At 51.2% G+C, this 22,655-nt stretch overlaps 6 protein-coding genes across 6 annotated transcripts; 2 read left to right on the top strand and 4 right to left on the bottom strand.

Annotated features, from left to right (window-relative positions):
- Nucleotides 1-4,547: 4,547 nt before the first annotated feature.
- On the top strand, nucleotides 4,548-6,403 carry BROUX77_007795 (uncharacterized protein; the record flags this gene model as incomplete). Its single annotated transcript, XM_073752927.1, has 3 exons — nucleotides 4,548-5,252; nucleotides 5,333-5,995; nucleotides 6,053-6,403. 3 exons carry the CDS (start codon nucleotides 4,548-4,550, stop codon nucleotides 6,401-6,403), a joined length of 1,719 nt encoding a protein of 572 aa, XP_073602088.1.
- A 2,661-nt stretch (nucleotides 6,404-9,064) lies between these two features.
- BROUX77_007794 (uncharacterized protein) lies at nucleotides 9,065-9,774 on the bottom strand (the record flags this gene model as incomplete). Its single annotated transcript, XM_073752926.1, has 2 exons — nucleotides 9,065-9,681; nucleotides 9,738-9,774. 2 exons carry the CDS (start codon nucleotides 9,772-9,774, stop codon nucleotides 9,065-9,067), a joined length of 654 nt encoding a protein of 217 aa, XP_073602087.1.
- A 1,744-nt stretch (nucleotides 9,775-11,518) lies between these two features.
- BROUX77_007793 (uncharacterized protein) lies at nucleotides 11,519-12,402 on the bottom strand (the record flags this gene model as incomplete). The annotated part of the gene is made up of 2 exons (XM_073752925.1): nucleotides 11,519-11,889; nucleotides 12,327-12,402. The coding sequence occupies 2 exons, from the start codon at nucleotides 12,400-12,402 to the stop codon at nucleotides 11,519-11,521; spliced, it is 447 nt and encodes a 148-aa protein (XP_073602086.1).
- A 2,845-nt stretch (nucleotides 12,403-15,247) lies between these two features.
- On the bottom strand, nucleotides 15,248-16,352 carry BROUX77_007792 (uncharacterized protein; the record flags this gene model as incomplete). Its single annotated transcript, XM_073752924.1, has 3 exons — nucleotides 15,248-15,805; nucleotides 15,885-16,124; nucleotides 16,200-16,352. 3 exons carry the CDS (start codon nucleotides 16,350-16,352, stop codon nucleotides 15,248-15,250), a joined length of 951 nt encoding a protein of 316 aa, XP_073602085.1.
- A 2,834-nt stretch (nucleotides 16,353-19,186) lies between these two features.
- On the bottom strand, nucleotides 19,187-21,012 carry BROUX77_007791 (uncharacterized protein; the record flags this gene model as incomplete). Its single annotated transcript, XM_073752923.1, has 4 exons — nucleotides 19,187-19,605; nucleotides 19,682-19,786; nucleotides 19,843-20,510; nucleotides 20,615-21,012. 4 exons carry the CDS (start codon nucleotides 21,010-21,012, stop codon nucleotides 19,187-19,189), a joined length of 1,590 nt encoding a protein of 529 aa, XP_073602084.1.
- Nucleotides 21,013-21,492: 480 nt separating this feature from the next.
- On the top strand, nucleotides 21,493-22,009 carry BROUX77_007790 (uncharacterized protein; the record flags this gene model as incomplete). The annotated part of the gene is made up of 3 exons (XM_073752922.1): nucleotides 21,493-21,586; nucleotides 21,657-21,749; nucleotides 21,825-22,009. 3 exons carry the CDS (start codon nucleotides 21,493-21,495, stop codon nucleotides 22,007-22,009), a joined length of 372 nt encoding a protein of 123 aa, XP_073602083.1.
- Nucleotides 22,010-22,655: the final 646 nt, after the last annotated feature.

Below are 22,655 nucleotides of genomic sequence, written 5' to 3'. Positions count from 1 at the left end.
GGTAAGAGGGGAGAGGGAGGCGAGGCTGAATCTCTAATCACAAGCACAAGTACGTCGGTATGGATGAAAGTATGAGTATGTAAGTATGTGAATAGGTGTTTATGGACACACACAAGTGTATATGTGGATGCTCACATTGTTTATATGCCCGAAACACCACAACATTGCCTCAACATTACCAAGCCCATACCACATAGCTACCTTGCCTATAGAAAGCCCCAAAAATGAACATATCGCCTGTTTTCTGACAGCGTCTGTGAGCAAACAAAGAGCCGCACGAGACACATATTCATACATAGTACCCAGGACCAAAGACGGTCGCGGAGAGCAAGGCCCCCCTCCCCCCCCCCCCCCCCCCCCCCCCCCCCGAATATCTCCCTACATGATGTTTTGCTGGTAAAAAAGAAGGCTTCCAGCCTGAATCAGAAGCACCGCACCGATCGCCGAGGGCACAAGCCACAAGGCGTCAGACATGACGCTGAAAGCCAATTTACAAACACAGTGGCTCGCATTTTATTCTTGAACCGCCCCTTCTCTCCGGTGAAGGCGTGCCGGGGGAGCAGACACTAGGGCCATTTTTGAATGAGGGGAAAAGGGAGGGGGAGGGACCTGGACGTGGCCACAGCTTGTGGTGTTTTTGCTCGCTGGAAGGAAGGCCGAACTGTGGTGTATAGCTGCTGGCAGTTATACAGGCAACTATAAAAGTACACAAGTACAAGTGATTATTGCTACTCTTCCATTTCGCTGGCCCGTTGTCGTGTCTTGCCCTGTCTTGAGTGGTGCGGCATCGCCGAGGACGGGCAAGACGAGCACAGAGTGTTTTGCCGTGTAATGTGTGACAAGTAGGAGCGCGTCTAACAACGGGGAGAAAGGGAAGCAGAAGAGGGAAAAGAAGAAGGAGAAGAAGAAGGAGAAGAAGAAGAGGAGGAGGAGGAGGAGGAGGAGGAGGAGGAGAGGGAATCACTCTGCACTTTGGTTGTGTCACCACCAACAGCCGAGAGGGCTGTAGAATGTTCACCGAGCTTGCGCATGAAGAAAGCCCCGAGAGATCAAGAGCGCGGCTTTTGCCTCATCGAATCTGTGTCTGCGTCTATTGTAATTGCACGGAGTTGTGTGCATGTATACATACATACATGTGTGCATGTACATTATGTAGCTACAGGTAGCTATACAAGAAACTTTTGTACGGGTGGCGGCCAGAAGCGTAAAGCGTAAAGCCAAAAGCCAAGGCACAAGCCAGGGAGCAATCAGTGCATAACCTTCAAGCTTCTAGAAGCTCTCGGCAACATAGCGTGCATGCACTAGTAGAAGTTGAAATGGAAGTGGTGGATTCAAGTATCGGTACACACTTGGACTTGCACATAAGAGGTACCCGTGTTGCTCTCGGCGGCGCCATGAGGGCCAGAAATCCTTGTACCAGTCGTCGGGTCTGGGCTCGCTTGGACTGCCGGCAGACTTTTGGCCGCTTATTCTGACACAGAACTGGACTATGCGGCCCCCTCCTCCTTCCGCAGTGCCTTGGGCTTGCGATTTGCTGACGACTAGATAATGATGGGCTGCCACGCCCTGGAGCGAAGCTTCGATGAAGACAAGGACGGTAGCTCGGGCCCACACTAAGTAATGGGAATCGAGACTTGTGCACACCTAGTCAGTCGCCTAGTCACAGGTACCCAAGTACCCAGGTACATAGTTGCAGATTAGAGTGCAACACTTGATTGCCCTATGCAGCCAGCTGTCTCCGAGCTATTCTTAGAAGCCGCTCTGTGCCGATTGCTCCCCTCTGCACGTTTCTTGGGAATGCAAGTAACATAGTTGGAAGTAGTTAGTTAGTTACATACATCACTAGTTACGGTTTGTATGGAATAAATCGAAGCTCTATGTACACTTGTATATCTGTAGCACGTCTGTTCTGTCCCAACTGGAAGAATCCCAAACCAGTAGCTGCCGATTTGATGCCCGCTGTCCATGTGTAAGTCCATCTCAATCTGTGCTTTGAAGTTTGTAGTTTTTGGGTAGTTTCTGCTGCATGCATAGTTATGTATGTACGTGCAAACGTTCTTTCCCGTGCACCGATGGATGCTCCCTCGCCGCTCCCACCTTCTCTCTTGTTTGTTTCTCATTCTGCAAGTTTCTTCTCACCAGCCTACATTCTTGGTTTCAGCCAGTTAGTCTTCCTTGTTCTAGTTACTTGTAGCTGGCTGTTTGCTCGTTCCTTGTGGAGATGACCAACTGTTGGATATTAGAGCTAGTTATGCATATTATGTACACATGTACTATGTACATGCAGAGCTAGAGGTACTTGTACCTATGTACCAACCAGTGTGCTCTCGCCCCACCGAAAACCACTTTCCGCTGCCGAGTTCTTTCCCTACGACTGCTGACCCTTCCTTCCTTGCCCGTGGTGTGGTTTTCTTCCTGGCTGGCTGGCTGTCTTGGATCTTTGACGAAAAGAGCAATAGTCCTTTGGCACTTTCTCTCGTTTTTCTCACCTGCCGCTCAATGCTCTTTTGTGCTCGAGACTGACCAGATAATACAGGAGCAGGAAAAAGTGAGGAAATTTGTCTCCAATTTCCTCGTTTGCGCTTTCCTTTTGGTTTCCCTGCAGTCCATCTCAGACTTTTTTTTTTCCGTCTGTTCGTTTCGTGTTTCCTTTTTCCCTCTCAATTTCTTCCCGCTTTCCCGAACGACTCACCTTCTCCGCCATCATCGCTGTTGTTTTGCTCTGCCAGCATTTCCTCCCATCTATCCTCTTTGCCAAAACCCAGCTGTGCCTGCCTTGGTGCTCTATAATCAGCCACAACGCTGCACTCGACGTTATTCTGCTCTTGTTATACTGCTGCGTGCTTTGCTCTGGCCCATTGCATCACACTGCATTGACAAACAAGGTAAGTCTTGTGCTCCAGGCCCCTGCTCGCTATTGCTGTCGCTGTCGCTGTCGCCATCTCCGATCTCGTGCTGTTCTCTCTGCCATGCCCAGCTTCCCAAGCCTGCGAGGCCGTTTGTTTGCAGGCGCCTGGCTTATGTGGCGTTTACGGCGCTGCTAGGTGGCCGACTGCCTAACAGGCCACCACAACAGGCCAGCCATTTAGTGCCGCTTAGACACCCAACTCCATGTCCCAAACACCATCCCATCGGTTTCCCGTGCGAGTGCCACCCTCCCTCCTGGATTGAGTACGAACGAGCAAATGCATGCAGTCCACCAGAAATACACCTTGCTACATCCATCTCTGTCTTGGCCGGCCTGCATGCATGTTGTTGGGTGTCTTGCTACCTCGCCCAAACCTCACCTTTGCTTCACTTCCTCCCCACGGCCCTCTCGCTTGCTACGCCAGCTACGCTACCACCTTGAACGGGCAAAACCAGATGCAAGTGCACCTCCATGTCAGTGGCTTCCTTTGCCGACCTTGCAAGCATATACAAGCATTTGCACATGGTTGTAGTCAGTCTGTGTTGATGTTACTTTTACTTGTATCTGTCCACCTGGTCGATATCATATTCCCATGTACGACACACAGACAGTACTTTGCAAGTATCTAGATCAGACAGGCTTCTTTTTCTTTATCACACCCCCTCCCCCATTCCTAAGCTCGCCTACGCCTTGGGAATCTTTCAAAGCGTCTTCCGTTGTCTTCGTGCTGCCCTTGAAGCTTCTACAGAGTTCCCTTAATTCCCAAGTGCACGCATCCGACCACGAGTCTTCTTTTCTCTTCTCTCTTCACAAGGACATGCGCCAGCTATTTCTTCTGCTCTCCCGCCTCTCTGGCTTCCATTTCTCTCCCAGTCTTGTTCGTCAGACCATCTTACCCCAAGCTCTCCTTGCCATACCGTCACCCTCGTCCGTCCATCCTATCCTCACTTCGCATCGACACCCCTTGTTCACTTGTTCCCTTGTCCTAATCGCCATCCCGGTCGTCTTAGTCCCAGATAAGTCTGGCTCTGTTTCCTTTCGCTTTGCCCATTTTCCTGTTAATTACACCCGCTTCAGCTATTGTTTCTCGCAAGTCTGTTTTGTCTTGATTTTGCGCCTTTGCTCGGCCTGCCCTTTTGAATTTTCTTTTTTTAACTGCTCTCTTGGTCGACTTTTACCTTTTACATTGATACCCCTTTGTGTTATACTTTCTTCTTCTTCTCGACAAGTTTCGTTGTTCTATTCCTCTTCCTCTCCATTCTTTTGTTCTTTTCTTCCTTGTGCTGTTTTTATTTTTTATTTATTTTTTATTTTTTAGCATACCACTCACTGGCTTAGCTTGCACCTTCGCTGCTTCTAGAAGACTTTCAAGTCAACCAGCTGCTTCTTCTAGACATTGAAAGAACGCAAGTGCATTTGATTTGACACCCTTCTGTAGAAGCAGGACAGCCCACCCATCCACTGCTGCTGTACTTTACCATCTGCAGCTGGCCATCCCCCTCCTGACCCCTGTTGCTTCACCAAAAGACCCAGGTCATTCGCTCATTGCACTGCACACATGCATACAGCCAAACCCATCCACTCAAATTACACCACCCAGGCACAGGCGCGCTACTGTAGTAGAGTAGACCCGCCCACTATGATCCTTCCAGATGCTTACCGTCGAGAAATTCAGGCTCTCGAGACCCAACTCTGGGCTTCCAACCCGACCGACATTATTCAATTCTGCGCTGATTTCTTCACTGCTCGACTCGCCGCCGAACGCGCATCAATCAGGACAATTTCTGCGCGAAACTCTCCTCGCTCCGGAACCCCCGACATAAACTCAGACCATTTCGACTCATTCGCTTCATACAAAATGTCCAACACCTTCAGCAACCCCTTTGCCACGGGCGCAAACCCCTTCGATTCTACCCCCAAGTTTGAACCGTCGTCCTATGGTTCATCCAACGATAACGCCATGCAATTGATTGAGGAAGAAAGCCTAGGCGATATTCGCACTCCTCCTCTATCATCCGTTCGCAGCCTTGGGGCGAGCGGTGCTTTCCGTAGTCCCTTTGCCGCCTTCGAGGGTACCGACTCCCCGAGTCTTCACAAGGGCTCCGGCCTTCCTTCTCAGTACAATCTTGGACGCAGAACTTCTGTTTCAGCCGAATCGCTGAAGCCTACCGCTGGCTCTGAGGACAACTGGTCTCCCCCTTTTCACAAAAAGACCCCCGAACAACTGGAGCGCCTGAAAAAGGCCATCGAAGATAACTTCCTTTTCAGCCATCTTGATGATGAGCAGAGCAATCAGATTCTCGGTGCTCTCGTAGAGAAACCTATTCCTGCGAAAGACATCAAGGTATGCCACAAAATCCACACTTTTCGCAGTTATCTCGAAATTAAAGCATCAACTAACTTGTTTTTCTTCTTCATCAACAGGTCATTAGCCAAGGTGACGCGGGCGATTTCTTCTACGTAGTCGAAAAAGGCAACTTTGCCGTTTTCGTTAACTCCAGCGGTAGTTTGCAGCCCGGTGTCGATGGAATGGGGACTAGAGTTAATGAGATTGGTCCTGGTGGCTCTTTTGGCGAGCTTGCGCTCATGTACAACGCTCCCCGTGCTGCCACCATCGTCTCTCTTGAGTCCAGCTGCCTGCTGTGGGCGCTAGACCGCATTACCTTCCGCCGCATATTGATGGAGTCGACTTTCTCAAAACGCCGCATGTACGAGACCTTTTTGAGCGAAGTGCCTCTGCTTTCTTCCCTTACTCCCTACGAGCGGTCTAAGATCGCAGATGCTCTAGAACAAGAGAAGTTCTCTGCTGGTCAACCCATTATCACCGAGGGCGACGTAGGCCAGACTTTCTATATTGTCGAGTCCGGCGAAGCCGATGCTATGAAGGGCGATACTGTCGTCAAGAACTACACTAAGGGTGACTTCTTTGGCGAACTCGCGCTGCTTAACGATGCTCCTCGTGCTGCCACTGTCGTTGCCCGCACCGATACCAAGGTTGTTGGCCTTGGCAAGTCCGCTTTTCAGCGCCTGCTTGGTCCTGTTGAGGGCATTATGCGCCGCACTCAATACGTTGGCATTGCTTCTGGTGTTGAGGAGATGGACCCCCTCCAGAAACATTGAAGCGAGGCCGCGGTCTCTCCCAAGCATACTCCTGCTGCTGCATTTCTGAACACAATTCGCTTCCAATCTCAGTCTTCTGAGATCCAGAGACGTTTTAGTAATCCGCCTGCGCCCCATGGGGTCCTCGCCCAGACACATAACAGATCACATTCAGCAGCTTCCATCTATGGAAGCTACTCCAAGCAGCAGCATCCTGTGGAACATACTAATCACATTCGACGTGATTTTCATGCTTCTGATAATCAGGGAGATGTACCGCACCCCGAAAGTCGCCGCCGTAAAACGCCTCACGGAACTGAGTTATATTTCGACTCGAACAACTCGTCTTCCGAAGACAGCCACAGCATAAAACGTGGCAAAGGAAGTAACTTCTAGCTTTTATACCCGACACTCGTCATTTACTTTGCAGCTACAAGAAATAACTTTGACCGTTGTTTGATATTCACACACTTGGTCATGTGTATTCGCCAGCCAAGCCCGCTCTCTTCAACAGCCGTGCTATATTGGCTACCACATCTACCAACAGCTTTTGCGACACATTCTCTCGATCACTACCATTTAGACAACAGCCATTCCTGGCGGCCAACTTCATTTTTCTTTGTTCCCTTTTATTCCCTTTCATGACCCTGTGGCATGGCCTTCCCCATAATAGAAACAATGGATGAAGACAACCATGGAAGTGGCACTAAGGCCTTGGTGTCAGGTCATCAGTCTTGTCACTGGCGCGGTTTAGTTTTATACTTTCTGCATCTTTCTCTTGCTTCATTTCAGGTTCTTATTTGCTTGTCTCAAGCTTCTGTTTTCTTTTCTCTTGTCACAGGCCTTCTTTACACACTCGCTTCGACTGCCTGGGCGCTCCTATTTCTCTTTTTTCCTTGTGTCCATTTTCTTTTTGATTTTTCTGCCGCCGCGTCGTTTTTGTTCTTTCTTGTTCGTTTTTGCTACACGATGGCGTTCTGAGGCTAGTTCAACTTGTTACAAAATGTAGATACCAATGCACATTACCATTGCTTCAATGCATTGATGATCTCGCCCAAACGTAGATTAACCCAGACCTATGACTCATCAGCGGCTAGGAGATATGAGAAGTATCTAAGCCGGGTAGATGAAAGGCAGAAAAGCGAAAAATAAAAGCCTAGTATCGCCATGTGGTGTATATGATGGGCTGCTATTTGTAATTTCCGTTGCATGATTGTTTCCCTCTATGAATTTCAGAGCATCTTTTCTAAAGCAGCGAATTTGTCCCTCTGTTGAAGCCCGCTTAGGGATGACAATATGTGCTATGACGGTGGGAATAAATCGCCAGTTGTCTACTTGTACAAGCCGGTGCTTGGCTATTGATTAGAGATGATATTGCGGGGATGCTAATTCTTCGCGACCTATCCAGCGTTACACAAAGAGATCGCATCACGACGAAGCTAATAATGGAAAGCATCTTGAGAGCACTATGAATGATGTAGATTTGGAGCTTGATTGAGAGAAAACGATACTACATGCCGTGATTTTGGGGACGAGACGAGCCTTTGGTATACAATTATTAATGGTGGAGTGACTGTTTCCGATGCCCTTTGTGCTCTGTTGGTGGTAGAAGACGTGCTGGGCAGCTTGAGGAGGAGTAACACATGGTTGGTTATGTACATCTCCGACGGTCGACAAGCCGTTTCAAGTACATGAGACTTGGTGTAGCATTATATCTAGACAAGAAGAGAACTTACACTAGAAGTGTACTCGATGTTACGTCAAGCTCTCTAGTTTCAATATCCGGCATGTATTTGCGAAGCATCTTCAGTCAAAGCCATTTCCAAGCCTAAATCTGGGCTTTTACTTTTTCTTTTCAACATCCCGTCGTCCCCTTTCTCATTCTCTTCGTCACGCTACGTCTACTGGTGCTCTCGACGTTTGCCTCAACTTGTCATCCAGTCTCTATGATGACTCTTCATATCCGTTGTTGTTGTATTATTCAACGGGCTATTTGAAGTGAAGTGTATTCATGGGGGAGAACTCAACTTTCGGATAAAGTCTTTCCAGATGTCTGTCCTCTAACCTTTGTCTGCTGGCTCGTATGGAGGACCTGCCAGACTAGGCAACGCCTGCTTCTGCCCCGCGAAATTAGCAGCTAGGGGAGGGGGATTAGTCTCATGGCAAAATACAGCAAATCCATATCATCTCGGGGCTACCCACTCTTCCCATCGCCCTCATAGAAGTGTTGCTTACTTTTCCGAGATGATGGATAATCCCTCTAACTCCACAAAAAGTCGGCCCATAAGCACAGCCATTTGCTATGAGTTTGGCTTCATTATCCAGCACACCAGTCTGCAAGATAGCTTGGTTAGCATTGTACAATGCTAGCCATTGTGGACCTTTTGTACTGGTTCTCTGCTCATCTTGAAGTGCTGTAGTGCATAGTCACCTCGAACCCCCGATTCTGGTATTTCCAACGCCCGAGAACAATAGGCCACAGTCTTTGTTTGCGTGGGACACTCATTGACAGTCCAGAGATTGATTTGAGCGGACAACAAGTCCAGGCATCCCCGTACGCTAATTTACTCCGAGACGGCAAGCCCAAAAAGCTATTTAGGTCGCCAGTCGCTGTATACAAGGACTGTAAGCAAGTCAACCCGAAGACAAGAAAGAAACCGGAAAGACTAATTATGTATCGCACGACCATTGATATGACGGGCATGCGCCTGTGTAACATTGCCCCGGCGAGTCAATATGTAGTCCATACTTAAACAAAGAGGATCATCTGTACATAGTGACTGCGTATTGTCGGCAATCACATATCGGTAGACATGGAGGAACTAAATTGGCAGGAAAGCTGACCTGGTTATCTACACCCACCAGGTAGCTCACCCAGCGTCTGTCTGTCTGCATCTTATGTTTAGACGCAAGCGATTTCAAGTCAAAGAAGATAGCTTGTATGGATAGTCCTACATACATATCCTATTCCCCACGTAGCCAACCAAAAAGAAGAACGCCGTTGCGCCATTGAAGATCCCCAGGTAGTTCCATAATTCAAGTAATAGCTGCATGAAATCACTGCTCTGTTTGCACGCGCATCATCTCCAGCACCTCGGCGCGAAGCTGTGCTGTAGCAACCTGTGTCTCAATCGTTCTAGCAATCCCCTTCTGCCACGTATCTTCCAGCATCTTCATCTCCGTCTCGACGTCCTTTTGCGCAGCACTGCGCGCCAGGGTAATCAGATCGACCTCGCGCTTGACGCGCGCCAACTCGCGCTCCAGCGCCTTGAGCTCGGTCTCCAGGTGCCAATTGCCCACGAGCCAGGCATTCTTGCCATGCGCGTCCAGCAGCGACAGGTGCACGGCACGCGAGCGCATGTAGCTGTGCGCCGCGTAGGCGCGCGCCAGCACGGCCGTCGCCTCGTCGACCGACGCGGCCCCGTCGGGTTGGCTAGGCGCTTCGTAGCGCGAGAGGTCAATCGCCGCCAACGGCACGCGCGGAGTCGCGGCCACGCGCTCCAGCTCGCTGCGCAAGAGGTCTGTCGGTGCCCGCCGGGCTGCGGCGGGCGGCAGCGATGCGTGCGTAAGCGGTGTGGTGCGCGTCGGCGAGGGGCGGTGTTCGGGCGCGGTTTCGGCGAGGATGAGGGCTTCTGCTGCGGCGCGTTCGGCGGCGGTAGGCTCGGCGTCGATGTCTGGGCGGCTTGTTAGGCGGGGTGGGTTGTAGGGCGAGTGGGTTTTGCAAGCTTACAAGGGAGCGACTCTATGTAGGTGTTTGCGATGGGCATTTTGGCGATGGGCAATTCAAGACTGGAGGGCTGAGCCGGTTAGAGGAAATTTTTGCTCGAGGTCGCACATAAGCGAGGGCCGATTAACGTAGTGAAATGAGTAAGCCAAGGAATCTCTGTAGTTGTGATGCTATCATATGAAGATCTATCCAAAGTGTTTAAACATCAACATGAGAAACAACCTAAAAAAAACATGGTTAGAACGCAAGGCTGAGAAACTGAGAAAGCGATGGTGAAAATAAAAGTGGGGCCGTGGGTTGGAGTAATCCAGGAAGAATTGTCAGCCTCGCAACACAATCTCCAAACCCCGAATTAAAGCTTCCATTTGGAGAACGCATGGACCAGGCCAGGACGAACCATGGGGGTTGGAATTGCGGGGAACCTGGCAGAGAAACGCTCTAGATAGATAGATAGAACAACACATACATGAGGGAAGGGGAGGATATATTCGATCAAAGAGCGTTCGCGTATTCTTCTTATTACGTGGCTAATGTGCCCTCCGCAATCTGTTGCAGTGGCAAGACGCTTCTTGCCCGAGGCTTCACTACCGCCGAATCCCCAGGCGCAGCACGGCAACTCACACTAGTGCGTGATCCAACCGGAGCATGGCATACACGCACACGGAAGCATTGATCCCAAGCGGCGTCAGCGCCAGCGGGCAATTGGTCTGGCGCGAACGAAGCATCATGCAGATGTCCGCCAAGTTGCCCCGCTCCGCATGAACAGCAACATGTCAGGCCGGCGAGACGAGAGGGGAGCTGTTTCATGAGGAGAGGCGGATCTAATTGACTGCGCGTGTCTGGCTGGCTGGCTGAACGTGTGTGGCGCTACGTGGAACACACCACGCAAGTGTAAAACGCTGATGGGAGATCGATTTTGCGACGGGCCAAGTTGGCTGGCGTGATTCCTGCACGAGGATAAAAAGACCTCTTACAAGTACACAAGTATATGTGTGTAGTCTCTTTCTGGCCCCGTCTCTGCATTGAGCCCCCTCTCCCCGCATCTCCAACAGACTCTTGCAGCTCGCATGTTGCGCACTTATAGCGTGGCCCGTCTTTGCCGTTTCTGCTGTGTTTTGGCGCTCACTATTGGTCTTGAGCTGTGTCGGCCAGACAATGTCTTATGTGGCCACGACATGTAGTTATGTACATTTCTACTTCCGGCCGGGATGCAAATATCTTACGCTGTCAGAACACCGGCAGCCAGGCTTAGAAGGAGTAGTGCTTGGTGGCATGTCACGAGTGGAAAAGGCAAGCTTTGTTTTTTTTTTTTTTTTTTTTCAGGTGTACAAGTTAGAGGTTCAATTGAGCCTATTCTACCCCAATCATGAATGTGTGTCTCCAAATATTGGAGGTCAAGAGAATGAAATGCTAAGCTAACTAGCAATAATGAGCGGCAAGTCTCCTTTGTTACTGAGGAGAAAACGAGAGCTCAATGACTAGAGCCGATGAAACTAAAGAAATAAAAGAACCGTACCCGCCAAGCCCGCAATAAACAGTATTTAGTAGTGTGTGATAAGAACAGAGAGAAAGAAAGAAAAGAAAAAAAGGACAGTGCCCAATGAGAATCGCACCCCCGGCCGGGCTCTTCCGGCAGCGGAGTCGGCGGAGGGACGGAAGAGCTCATTAAGGATGATGGAATCGAAAACAACAACTATCAAAACGGGGCTCGAAATAAACTAGCTTGCTTTTTTCCCTTTTTTTCGTCAAGAACGAAAGAGAAAACACCCGCCCAGCAGCTCAGCTTACAACTCCGAGGACGCGTTGCTCGCGCTCTCCTCGGCGTCGGTCTTAGACAGATGGCTGTCCTCATCTTCAATAGCAGGGCCGTGCATGTCTTCCTCAAACACAGGCTCGGGCTCATTGACGTCAAACTTGGTCTTGAACGAGCGCACCGTGTTGCTGAAGCTGCTCGAATTGGAGCGGCGACGCGAGTGGGTAAAGTTGAACTCGTCGTCCAAGAGGTCGTCGCCGACCTCGCCCCAGTTGGCCTTGCCATTGCCGTTCTTCTTGGTGGTCTTGGGATCCGTGCTGGTGTAGCCAGCCTTGCCGTAGTATTTGGGCATGCGGATGGCGCCCGAGGCGTGCTCGTGGTTGTCTCTGCGGGTGCGGGTCACTGGAGAAGGAGGAAGTGGGGTTAGCGAATTGACTTACACCGTTTTGGTGGGCATGGGGTGGGAGATAAGGATAAGAGATGCGTCCAACGACAGCGGGAGATACGTACTGTTGACGGCTTGGGAGATTGTTGTGTGGAGGAGTAGAGGTTGGAGGAGGGATACAGCAAAATTTGGCAAAGGTTATGACAAGGAGAAGGGAAGGGGACAGAGGAGATGGTCGTCGAGAAGGCCAAGATGGGTCGGTCTGAGGCGTGGAGGAAGGGGAAGAGGAATGGAGAAAGAAGACAAAGAAAGACTCTGAGCAGAAATGTAAAGTCAATGTGTGGCAATGAAGAACAAACGGGAGAATTTAAGCCCATCCAGGAGAGGAGAAGCGGGCGCTTTATATCCGGCGAGCAGGCCGTTGGAACCAATCCATCCAGCTTCCAGCTCATACCAAGCCACTCATGCCCAGCCCAGTGCACCCCGGTCAGAATCGGTACTGTGTACATGAGCCGACAGTACTTCGTCATTGGGGTTCTCAGGGCCCGATTCCACACAACGTGCCAAGCGAGCCAATGTACCCCTCCACAGTAAAGATGGCGAAACAGCACATGCATCCATCGGCTGGCATTTGGGAGGAGAGTTGGGATTTGGTCCCAAGAGACCGAGAGGAAGTTGCCTGCGACAGCCCACCAAATGGGTCGGGGCGGCCGGCAGGTTTTGGCAAGGCAAACAGCGATAAATTGACAGCGAATCTCGATATTAGTACTCTGTAACGCGTGCTATTTCGGTCTGGTCCAGTCTTGGTTGGCCCAACACAAACCCACCCACTGTAGGTAAAAGGCGACAGCGGTGTTTATACATGTCTCTAGCGGGCACCGCCCCTGTGGCAAACGGCTAGCTACCCCCTAACACATCAGTGTGTCACATAGTCACGAGGCCCCTGTGCCATTTCGCATGAGGCTTCCATGTGTTTCTGTAGTTCATACAAGGCAAGGCAAGTACTTGCTCAGGCAAAGGTCAGTAGCTGCAATTGCGGGCTATTACAAGCGGCTTGTTTTATCTTGATATTAATAGACGCCAAATTGCTCAAGTCAGCGCTGGCTACAGCCGATGACTCCTATCATCTTGTCAAGTAATTGCCCTAGACTCTGAATCCGGGGCGAGGTTCTGCCATGGGTACTTGCAGCATTTACGGTTCTTTATTGGGGTGCCTGGCCCAAAGTACATTTACATACATAACTAACTACATATTCGACACTCACTCACCTTTGGCGCACAGCTGCATCCTCAAGTTAAGCCCGGCAGTCGCCTGATTTCCTTCATGTGGTAGTCATTCCCCATATTTGGCCAACAATAAACGTACAAGTCCCACCACGTAGGCAGGCGGCTGGCTTCTTGGAGTATGCTGGAATCCGCTGGAACCAATGGTATCAACTGTGGAGCACGTTGGATATTCGGGCGACTCCAATTACTGTTTTGTCCCCCAAGCGCCGTAGGGTTAGCTTCAAGAAGATGCCAGAATATTCCCCCCTCCCCCTTCCAACAAAACAAATGTTATTCCGTCTTGACCCCGAAATGTCTAGAGCCTTCGCCGAGCCCCCAACAATTGACCAATATGGCGTCTTTGCAAGTTGGCAATTCATAAAATCCTCCTCCCTTTACTTCACAGTCGTAGCTTGAAAACAAGGCGGCCCTGACCCTGGGTCTGAGTGGGGAGCAATGCATGTATACATCATAGTTGGTAACTAGTGTAGATACATGCATCATCCATTATGACTCCCGAGAACAACATAGAGACAAAGAAAAGGAACTAGGGTAGATGCCGCTGAACGGACCACTTTGGTGAAATCCTCGCTACTTCCAATGCTACTCCTCATGCTGGCGTTTGGGGTTCGTGCAAGCTCAGCATGTTGGTCACGCGATGTCATTCGATGTTTAGTCTATTTATTGCAGGCGACTACAAAAAGAAATGCGCCATAGTTACCTGGCTAGCGCAAGAGATAACTAGCTGAAGCGCAAAAAGTCAGAGGCTCACCGATCAAAAAGGCACAAACGAAGACTGTTGGGACACTTGTCAATTCCCGTTTTGGGCCAAACATTGGCTCTTTCCTCGAGCGGCGCATGAAGGCAACTGCCGCAACATGATGTTTATGTCGTGATGCTTGAGTCAACCACAATCCATGTACCAGGGTACAACGACAAGTCAGATGGCCAAAACGAAAGCCAGAATCAAAACCAAAACCCGTCCCCATCATTATCATTCATCCCTCTTCTACCCTTGCTGATAATCCGGCTCTCCTATCCCTGTCAAACCCACCAGCCAGGATTCCAACACAACCGGAAATTCAGGGCGGACCAGGGCTGGACCAGGGCCAGACCTGCTTTGGCAAAACTACGTCATATCTCTCAATTGTCTTGTCAATTGCAATCATTGTGGCCATTCTGGTGTCTGGCTTTTATCGCTATTTCCCCGACACCGGCGGTTTTTACCCATACCATAAATGAAAAAAAAAGAGGAAGAGGCAAGGCCATCAGGGACCTTGCGCCTTCCATATCCCGCTCCTTCGGCCTTTTGGCTTGTTCCGATCCGATCGGCGTAGCGGGCACGTGATGTGGGCATTGTCTGTTCCTACCTTCACTTTAGGGACTTTGGGGGCCATCTTCTTCTTGCAAGCTGTCATCTTCTCCTTCTCCTGTTGGTCGCTACTTGGATAATGGATCACGAACATAACGTCATGGATTTATAATTCATACTGCCAATGCCAATGCTCTACTGACCCTCTTCCGTCTTGGCTCCATATCCCAGATTGGGACTCTGAAAGGCACTGAAGCCTATCGTCCCCAACATGGCCTGCGCCTCTTCTTTCCGCGAGAGATATCGAAATCTTGGGCATCATAATCGACCAAATGCCGAGATCTCCCAAGCCAAAATCACCTTTGTTTCCTGGAAATTGGCCTATGAGCCTGAAATTGCCTCAAAGCGGATTCCATCCCGTCAATGAGTGCTTTTTCCCTCTCACATTTCCACTTCGCTCAAATGTGATAGTCGGTTTGGTTGATAAGGAATACTGTGATATCGACTCCTAGATCCCCGGGGTACTTCTTCTATTACCGTCATATCGTCGCCAACTCGAATTGAGTTGAAGGAACTAAGCCATCCAGCTCTGAGACGACACCCCCCCTTGATCCCCCCGTTAGGGATCTAATTGCCATTACGACATCATGTCACATGATGACGGCATTGACAAGTCATAATGACGTTCAGGCTGCTGAGAGCCTACGATTCTCTGACTCGTTTTTAGCTTTGACCACACACACGAGAACAGTCATGTATATCTTGATGACCTCCCATGGTTTCGGTGAACTTGTCAATCAGCTGCATGGCTCTCTGTCATGCATGGAAAGATATGGCATGCTGGCTTGGTCATAAATAGCCCACCCATCGCCAACACTCAGGTTTGGAGATGATGTGGGCATGTGGACTGCAATTTGCACCGGTTTCAATGGCCGCGGAGTACCCGCTCTGACATACTGCGAATTTTGATACGAAGTCGAAAGCGAAGACGGCGATGGTGTCGGAGGGGGCCTGCCAAAAGACGCAAGGGAAGACAGGGTGGCCAGCGAAGACTCGCTCAAACCCCGCCGATGGGCCAGAGGCAACTCATAAGACGGTGGGATATGTACGTTTGCTGTCATCTCAGATCCGACAGCATGTGATGGAAAGGAAATAGTCTTGGCTGCCGAGTTTTGGACCAGATCTATGTTTTGTCGTCGAAAGCCATCGCACAGGCTCTGGAGACGCGCAATGGCTTCCTTTTGGTCTCGAAGCTCATTTTCTCGGTTCTGAAGTTCATTTTCTAGATCCCGAATCCGCTGATCTTTGCGCTCACGGTAGGCTCTCTGCGATGCCCTGTTCTGGGCCCGACGACGCTGGAAGAGGAGAAACAAAATTTGTCAGCGCGATGCCTCTATAGTTTACATGGGGGAGCGAATCATCTGTTTTACTCACAGAAATGACAGCAGGTGAAGCATCCTTGTAGCGGTTTTCTCTCCGTCTCTTTGGCCGCAGAGATTCATTGTTGATGTGGTCTCTAGCTTCCTCACAGGACCACGCATGGTTAGAGCCGTTGTGATCCTCTTGCTTGATAATGGGGGCAGGCGAAGGAGAGGGAACCGAATCGCCGGTGCTAATGTCGTACGAAGATGTATCGGGCGGATCCGTGGTGAAACCTGGGGCTGAAAAGCCAAGCTGCTCATGTGTTAGCGAACAGAAGACGGCGAAAAAAAAAGAAAAGAAAAGTCAGAACGACAAGAGCACACATACCGATGACATGTCTTGGAATTGAGCTTCACAGTCAACACCAGAGCTGACACTGGCTAACAATGCGGCCGATGAATAATCATACTCGCGTAGACTTTGAGAACGAGGCGCCGAGGTGTACTGGGCATAGGAAACGTGAGACCTAAGAGGATGCATTGCGCCTGGGAGTGAAGAAGTGGGAAAACTAGTAGCAAGTAGATCCATGTTGACGACTATGTGGTCATGGACTGCCAATGACGAAGTGGCTGGATGATGGTATAGTGACAACGGGAGCAGGGAGGAGTGATTGAAGGATGTGAGACCAGGAACAAGAAAGACGAAGCAATTCCCTGCAGAATGTGATGGTGATGGTGATGATGAAGGACAAGTTAGTTTCTTGAAGACTGCAACAGGGCAGGGCCCAAACAGCTTCATATATACGCCGGGATGGTGGGGTGAAGGGCAGAGAAGTTAAAAAAAAGAGCAGGATTTATCTGTGATCAAGACTAACAACATCTTGCTACTCTCTTGCATGCGTCTCCTTTCTTTTCCCTGAAGGAGTGTGCATGAGAGTGAGAGAAAGAAAGAAAGAGAGTGACAACAAAAGTCAAGACGCAAGAGAGTCTCTCGCAGTGTGATCTGAGCACTGGCTTTTGCAGGTGCAGCTGGCCGAGTTTTCGGGTCGCGCATGGCCCTGCCCTAGTCTGCAGACAACCCCGTCAGTATAGGTAGAGGCAGAGAACTCCGACAGGGTGATCGATTCCCTCCTGCATACAGGAGAGGAAATATAACGGGGAGCGGGGGCTATTCGGCCAAATCTGCATAGCAAGCAGTCTGAGCACTGCCCGGGCTGTGTTGTCGACTTGTCGACAAGGCGGATTAGACTATACCATCACCGAAGCTTGCTCTCGAACAGCAGACCCAGGTATCTGGATCAGTTTCACGCAGCCGTATTGCGCCCGCTGCTTGCCCACTTAGAGCGGAGTTGTATATATAGAAGCAAAAGCGTAGCACGCAAGCGTAGCAGCACAGCAAGAATCGTGGTTGGCGGAGCAGGCTTACCACATATTGACCAAGTCCGTTCTATTATCCCTTGCGTTTTCCTTTTTCTTCTCTGTCGATTACTTGACGGTGTCTGGTAGCAGGAGCAGCAGCAGCCACAGCATCAGCAACGGCAGCAGTAATATTCCATGCCACGGCCTAATTGTGCGAGAACAAATGTAACGTCGAGTGAGCGGTGATGGATCTCGCTTAGCACAGAGAGACAGGGCCTGTCTGTTGGGCAGGCTGTTGGTTATCGTGCAGGGCCGACCGCCGTAGCAGGACAAGACAAGCCAGACAGCGAGCAAACAGCCATGGACATGCCAACAGGCGCAAAGCCTGGCCGTTTTTTATCGCCAGCGCGGCTGCTTGTGGTGCGTGGTTGGCTTGGGGTCTGGCAGGAAGTGGAAGAGAGAGATAATCACGCTGCACGCTGCACTCAGCTACGGATTGCAAGAAGGGGGTGAGGGCGAGGGCGAGGGGGGCGTGGGCCCAGGAGACGCCAGCGGAGGTCCTCGACAATGGCTATTATAAACGCCGGCAAGGCAGAGCAAGACGCAGGCGCTGGACACGCTACGACAGGTAGACGAAAGGGTGGATCATTGCTATGTACTCCTGCAATTGTCCAAAGAAAGAAAACCCAAAAAAGTCCCTTTCGGTCGACCCCGAGCCCTACGGGGCTGTTCGTCCGAGGTCGTCAGCCCGACTGACTAGTTGCACCAATGGTCTATGTATAGCAGGGCGGGAGACGGGCCCAAAAAAAGACAGAGAGAGAGCAAGAGTGTGTGGGTGCGACGGACGGCAGATGACATTGACAAGAGACTAAAAGTATGGCAAAGGGGAGCCCACAGCATGGCAGCACACGATCCCGCTGACAGACCCCGTGGGACGGTTAGCTGCTAGGCTTCGAGGCAGGGTTCTGGTGTTTGGGGGCGCTTGTCTTGCATGCCCGTCTGTGCCTGTTTCCCATGTTCCCAGGACTTCGGGTCTGGGAATACACAAGCCAGCTTCCAGGATGAGATAGGATGGGATGCCATTTGTGCCAGGTTTGAGATGCATGGGGGAGCTGGGTACACATCTACAGAGCAAGTGGAGTCAATCGACATTAGCGTGCCCTTCGGCGCTTAGAAGCAACCGGTGTGGCATCATGGACGAGTTCAAGGCTGTAAGCAGCAGTAGAGAGGGCGAGGCAAGGAAGACAGAAGATCAGAGGCAAGGGCCGAGAAGGGGCAGCACCACAGTGCAGTAAGACAATGGCAGACGCAACGGAGAAAAGGGTACACAGCAGAGACCTCGAGACCGGCAAATAAAAGCCAGGTATTTGATCAATGCGCAGGGATCCAATTGGCCAGCCCACAAGCAGGGTTGTATCACCAACCAGCAGCGCCGTGACAATGCGACCAAAGCAGAGACCAGAATGCGACTTGCAGTCTCTGGGTTTTGGGTTCTGGTGTCTGGTGTCTGGCCCAGTCGTAAGTAGCATCTGTTCTACTTGTGCTTCTGACTCTCCCCGCCCCTCCCTGCCTTGCTGAGCCCATTCCACAGGCTACCCGCAACGGCTATTCTCCGACTTTCTCTCTTCTTGTCTTCTCAACGCCGCCTGGCCCAGCGGCTTGCGCTTAATAGCCGAGTCTGATTGGCCGGAGCCGTGGCGTCGCTTGTCGCTTGTGCAGAGAACAATCCCGTTGGTGTGTTTGCGCAGAACAAAAGATTGTACACAGGCAACAAGCGAGCGGAGAGACATGGTCACGCATACTGGACATCACGGGTGCTCGTTGGCTGGGCGCATGGAGTGCACAGCAGGGCGCCACGGCTCACAATGAGTTTGTTTCCTTCTCGAATCATGTGCGTATGCTCTGATACGCAGGCAGTTCATCTTATACCTATACATCTCGCCTAGTCGTACAATCCACAGTTTACAGAGCACGTCCGTTTTTTTTTCTTTCCGCGCGCCATAACTCCGATGCCCTCTACTTCTTTTCCTGGGCCACAGCCTTCTTCTCTGCAACAGGCACCGGCTGCGCCAGCGCCGCCTGCGCATCCTTGACGCCCTGCTCGTTCTCAAAGAGATTGGCAGCCGAGAGCGACAGCTCGAATGAGCGGCGCGCCTCCTCGTACTTGCCGTCGTGCCACAGCAGATGGCCGTGCAGAAGCTTGGCCGAGACGGCTGCCTGCTTGCAGTTGGGAGTGTACTCCCACAACGGAATGTCGTTGAGCTGCCGGTTGACAATGCCCGTCCAGTTGCGCGCTGCTGCTACCGCTTCGCCGGCTGTCTTGGGTAGTGCCTCGCGGTCGCTTGGAGCGAGCGTGGCGTAGACTTCTTCGCGGCGTTGAGACGGCTTGGTGGCTTCGGGATTGACGTTGAAGAAGCTGGCTGCCATGGAGATCACTGTAAAATACCACTTGTTAGTACTCTAGATGGGCGCTGCGCTGGATAACACATGGAACGTGGATTAAATGCATACTTAATAATGTCTGGTCGCAGCGATCCTTGCATATCTGGAGCCCCTTGAAGAAGAGCGGAATGCTCAGGTCGTCGTCTCCTGATTGTTGGTACGCATTTCCCAGCACTATATGTCGGTGGTTAACAAGGCAATTATTGTAGCGTCCTATAGGCTTCACTCACTTTGGAACAGGTTGCCAATCTGGTTAGACGACATCCAGTCGTTCTCCATTGTCTTAACACCCTTTTGGAACCGGCGCTGGTTTTCCTGGAGAGCCTGTCTAACAGCCCACTCTAGCAACTCTCTGCCACGCTTATGCAGCGAGTCATAGGAGCCCTCGTTGAAGCACTGCGAGCCCATTTCGGCACTCATGATCACCGCCCACTTCATGAGCCGTGTGCGTCGCGCCCACAGATTCTCCTCTGACGCATTTGGTAGCACCGATGCCACTACGTCCTCGGAGTCGGGCCGGATGGCGCCAAACTGGTCGACGAGGCCGCGGTCGACGAGGTCAGCCAGGTTGGCGGTCCACTCGAGACACGCCTGGCGGCGCACCATGCAGATATCCAGCGCTTGGTCAAAGCGCTGCAGTGAACCGAGATACTTGATCATGAGCATGTATGCACCCATGCACTCGTCGGAAAAGGGGTCCATGTGCAGGTCCTGCATAGCCTGGAAGGCCTTCATGAAGCTGTCCATGGCGCGTGTGTCGTCGCGCTTGTATTTGGCCCAGTAGATGGCTTTGCGCAGGTGCTTCCGGACACGGTACGGGAACTTGGCTGTCGGGTCGGGCTTGAGGAACTGGTCGTAGAAGACGGCAATGCATGCCGGCGTCCACACAAAGAAGACGCTACCAAGACAGGCCGGTTAGCTATGGAGTCTATAGGCGGGAAGGAGAGAGCAAGCGCATGGGCGCGCGCTCGCCATCGTGAGCAGACACGGATATGTACTTACAACATGAACCACGCCACAGTCAGCGGCTTATTCTTGCTGTACGACTCCTTCCAGTACTCCTTTTCAATTAAAAATTTGGGATTGAGCTCGTCCCAGTAGTCTTTCCATGACGTGAACGTTCTCGGGTCTCGCCAGATGTACTTGTACCTCTTCTCTGGCCGAGGCGACGTAGAGTTGCGCGGGACTCTGGGATTCGGCACTTGGGCGCTCAAGCCGCCATCCGTATTGGTTGACTGAAAACGGCGCGGGCCCGGGCCGGAGAGGGCACAGAAGTGGAGCACGGCCGCGGCCTGCGTCGTATGCGTTCCGGCGATGGGTTGCAACGGAACCCGGGCTCTGAAGGCGTGGCAAGCGCCGGCAGGCGCCGGTCGGCGGGGGAGAGCAACAATTCGAAGCATTGGAGGCAAAGGCGGAGATTGCGCGCCGAGCTATCTCATTCGCGATGTGGCCAGGCTCTAGGTCGAGTGAGGCTGGCAGGAAAATGTAGCCATCGCTCGGCGGATGGGCCGTTCTCTTGTTCAACACTCGATGCAGGGATGAGCTTGATCCAGACTTACGACAGCTGGTGACAGCTGTCTGCCCACTGCGAATACCCCACCAAGTCAGTTCAGCCCCGCTTTTCCCCCTGCAGCCGGACGTTTGCAGCGGGGCATTTGCAGGTGTTGCCTTGCGTGTAGCTGCCGGGAGCTTCGACCAATAATAAGACGCCAGTTAGTGAGTTGGCTTGAGGCTGCTCTAGATGCCCTTTAACCTCGATGACGGCCTTTTTATTTTATTTTACAAAAACTTCAAATTTCAACGTGAAGCTGCGCCTTGACTTTTGCTCTTGATCGCTGTTTGTCCCTGTGTGTTTACCGCTTGTCTTAAACCCGTTCGAAATGGTCGCTTCAAAGTTCGAGCCCAAGACTCCCGTCGATCTTGCTCCACCCAAGAGTGACCCCATATCACTGGAAGATCTGGCCAAGGCCGACGGTGAGCTTCTCAATCTTTTGCTGTTGAGAAACAGACTCTCTACTAACACATGTCTCTCTGCTCGCTGTAGGCGCCGAGGGCTCAAAGTGCTACGTAGCTATCAAGGGTGTGGTCTATGATGTGACCGGGAACAAGGCCTACCAGCCCGGCGGTCCCTATTCCGGTAAGTTATCAGCAGCACAGAAACCAAGGTTAACCGGCCCGCAATACTGACCACACATCTCTCTTGCTACGGTAGCCTTTGCTGGAAAAGATGCTTCTCGGGCTCTTGCCAAGGTCTCAACGAAAGGCGAGGATGTGAGTTCAGGGTGGGAGGACTTGACAGACAAGGAGAAATCAACCCTCAATGATTGGGTTACCTTCTTCTCTAAGCGCTATAACGTAGTTGGTCTTGTTCAAGGAGCAACCAACATGGAGAAGTAGGCGTTTATTATGGTTAAGATTGATATTGACAAGAGACCTGTGGAACTGGTCCGTGGCTTTTCAACTCTGCTATGTTTTGATCAAACAGCTTCAGTAGCATAAACTAGGAAGCTCCTATACCCATGTGATGTTATGTAGTGAGGATTGTTAGCTTATCTGTTCCATTGCAATGAGTCCAACATGCCCATTTTGTCCAGGCTTTATCACCATGTATCAGTTTTCGCTTATTTTGGCTGAGATGTGTACTGTGAAAAAGGGTTGTTCATGTCCTAGAAGCTAAAGATCGATCCCAAGAACTCCCAGCAGACAATTAACCATAGAAAATCAATCCTCCCACAATTGCAAAGCCTCCGTGACCCCCGTTCTATTCCTAATCATCCCCCTTTATCGATCGTAGGCCCGAGATAGGGTGAGCAACGTCAAGTCTGGTGCTTAGGACGATGGCTTGCGGCATTTGTCGCACGCGCCAGTTTGACACCAAGTGTTGCGCAGGACCTGGATGCCCTTGCATCTGTGCTGGGCATCACAGCGGGCAAAGTGGCAGTAGGAAGTCATGCGAGTGACGCTGTGGCCACAGGTGAAAAGGTACTCATCAAAGTTGCACATGTTGACGGTAGGTGGGAGTGAGATTGAAGTGAGAACTACC

The sequence above is a fragment of the Berkeleyomyces rouxiae genome (assembly GCF_048999995.1).
Source record: "Berkeleyomyces rouxiae strain 22BRR77 chromosome Unknown BrBRR77_ptg000012l, whole genome shotgun sequence".
Taxonomy (NCBI): domain Eukaryota; kingdom Fungi; phylum Ascomycota; class Sordariomycetes; order Microascales; family Ceratocystidaceae; genus Berkeleyomyces; species Berkeleyomyces rouxiae.
The sequence above is the reverse complement of the archived record's forward strand: the minus strand, read 5'-3'. Positions and strand labels throughout refer to the sequence as shown.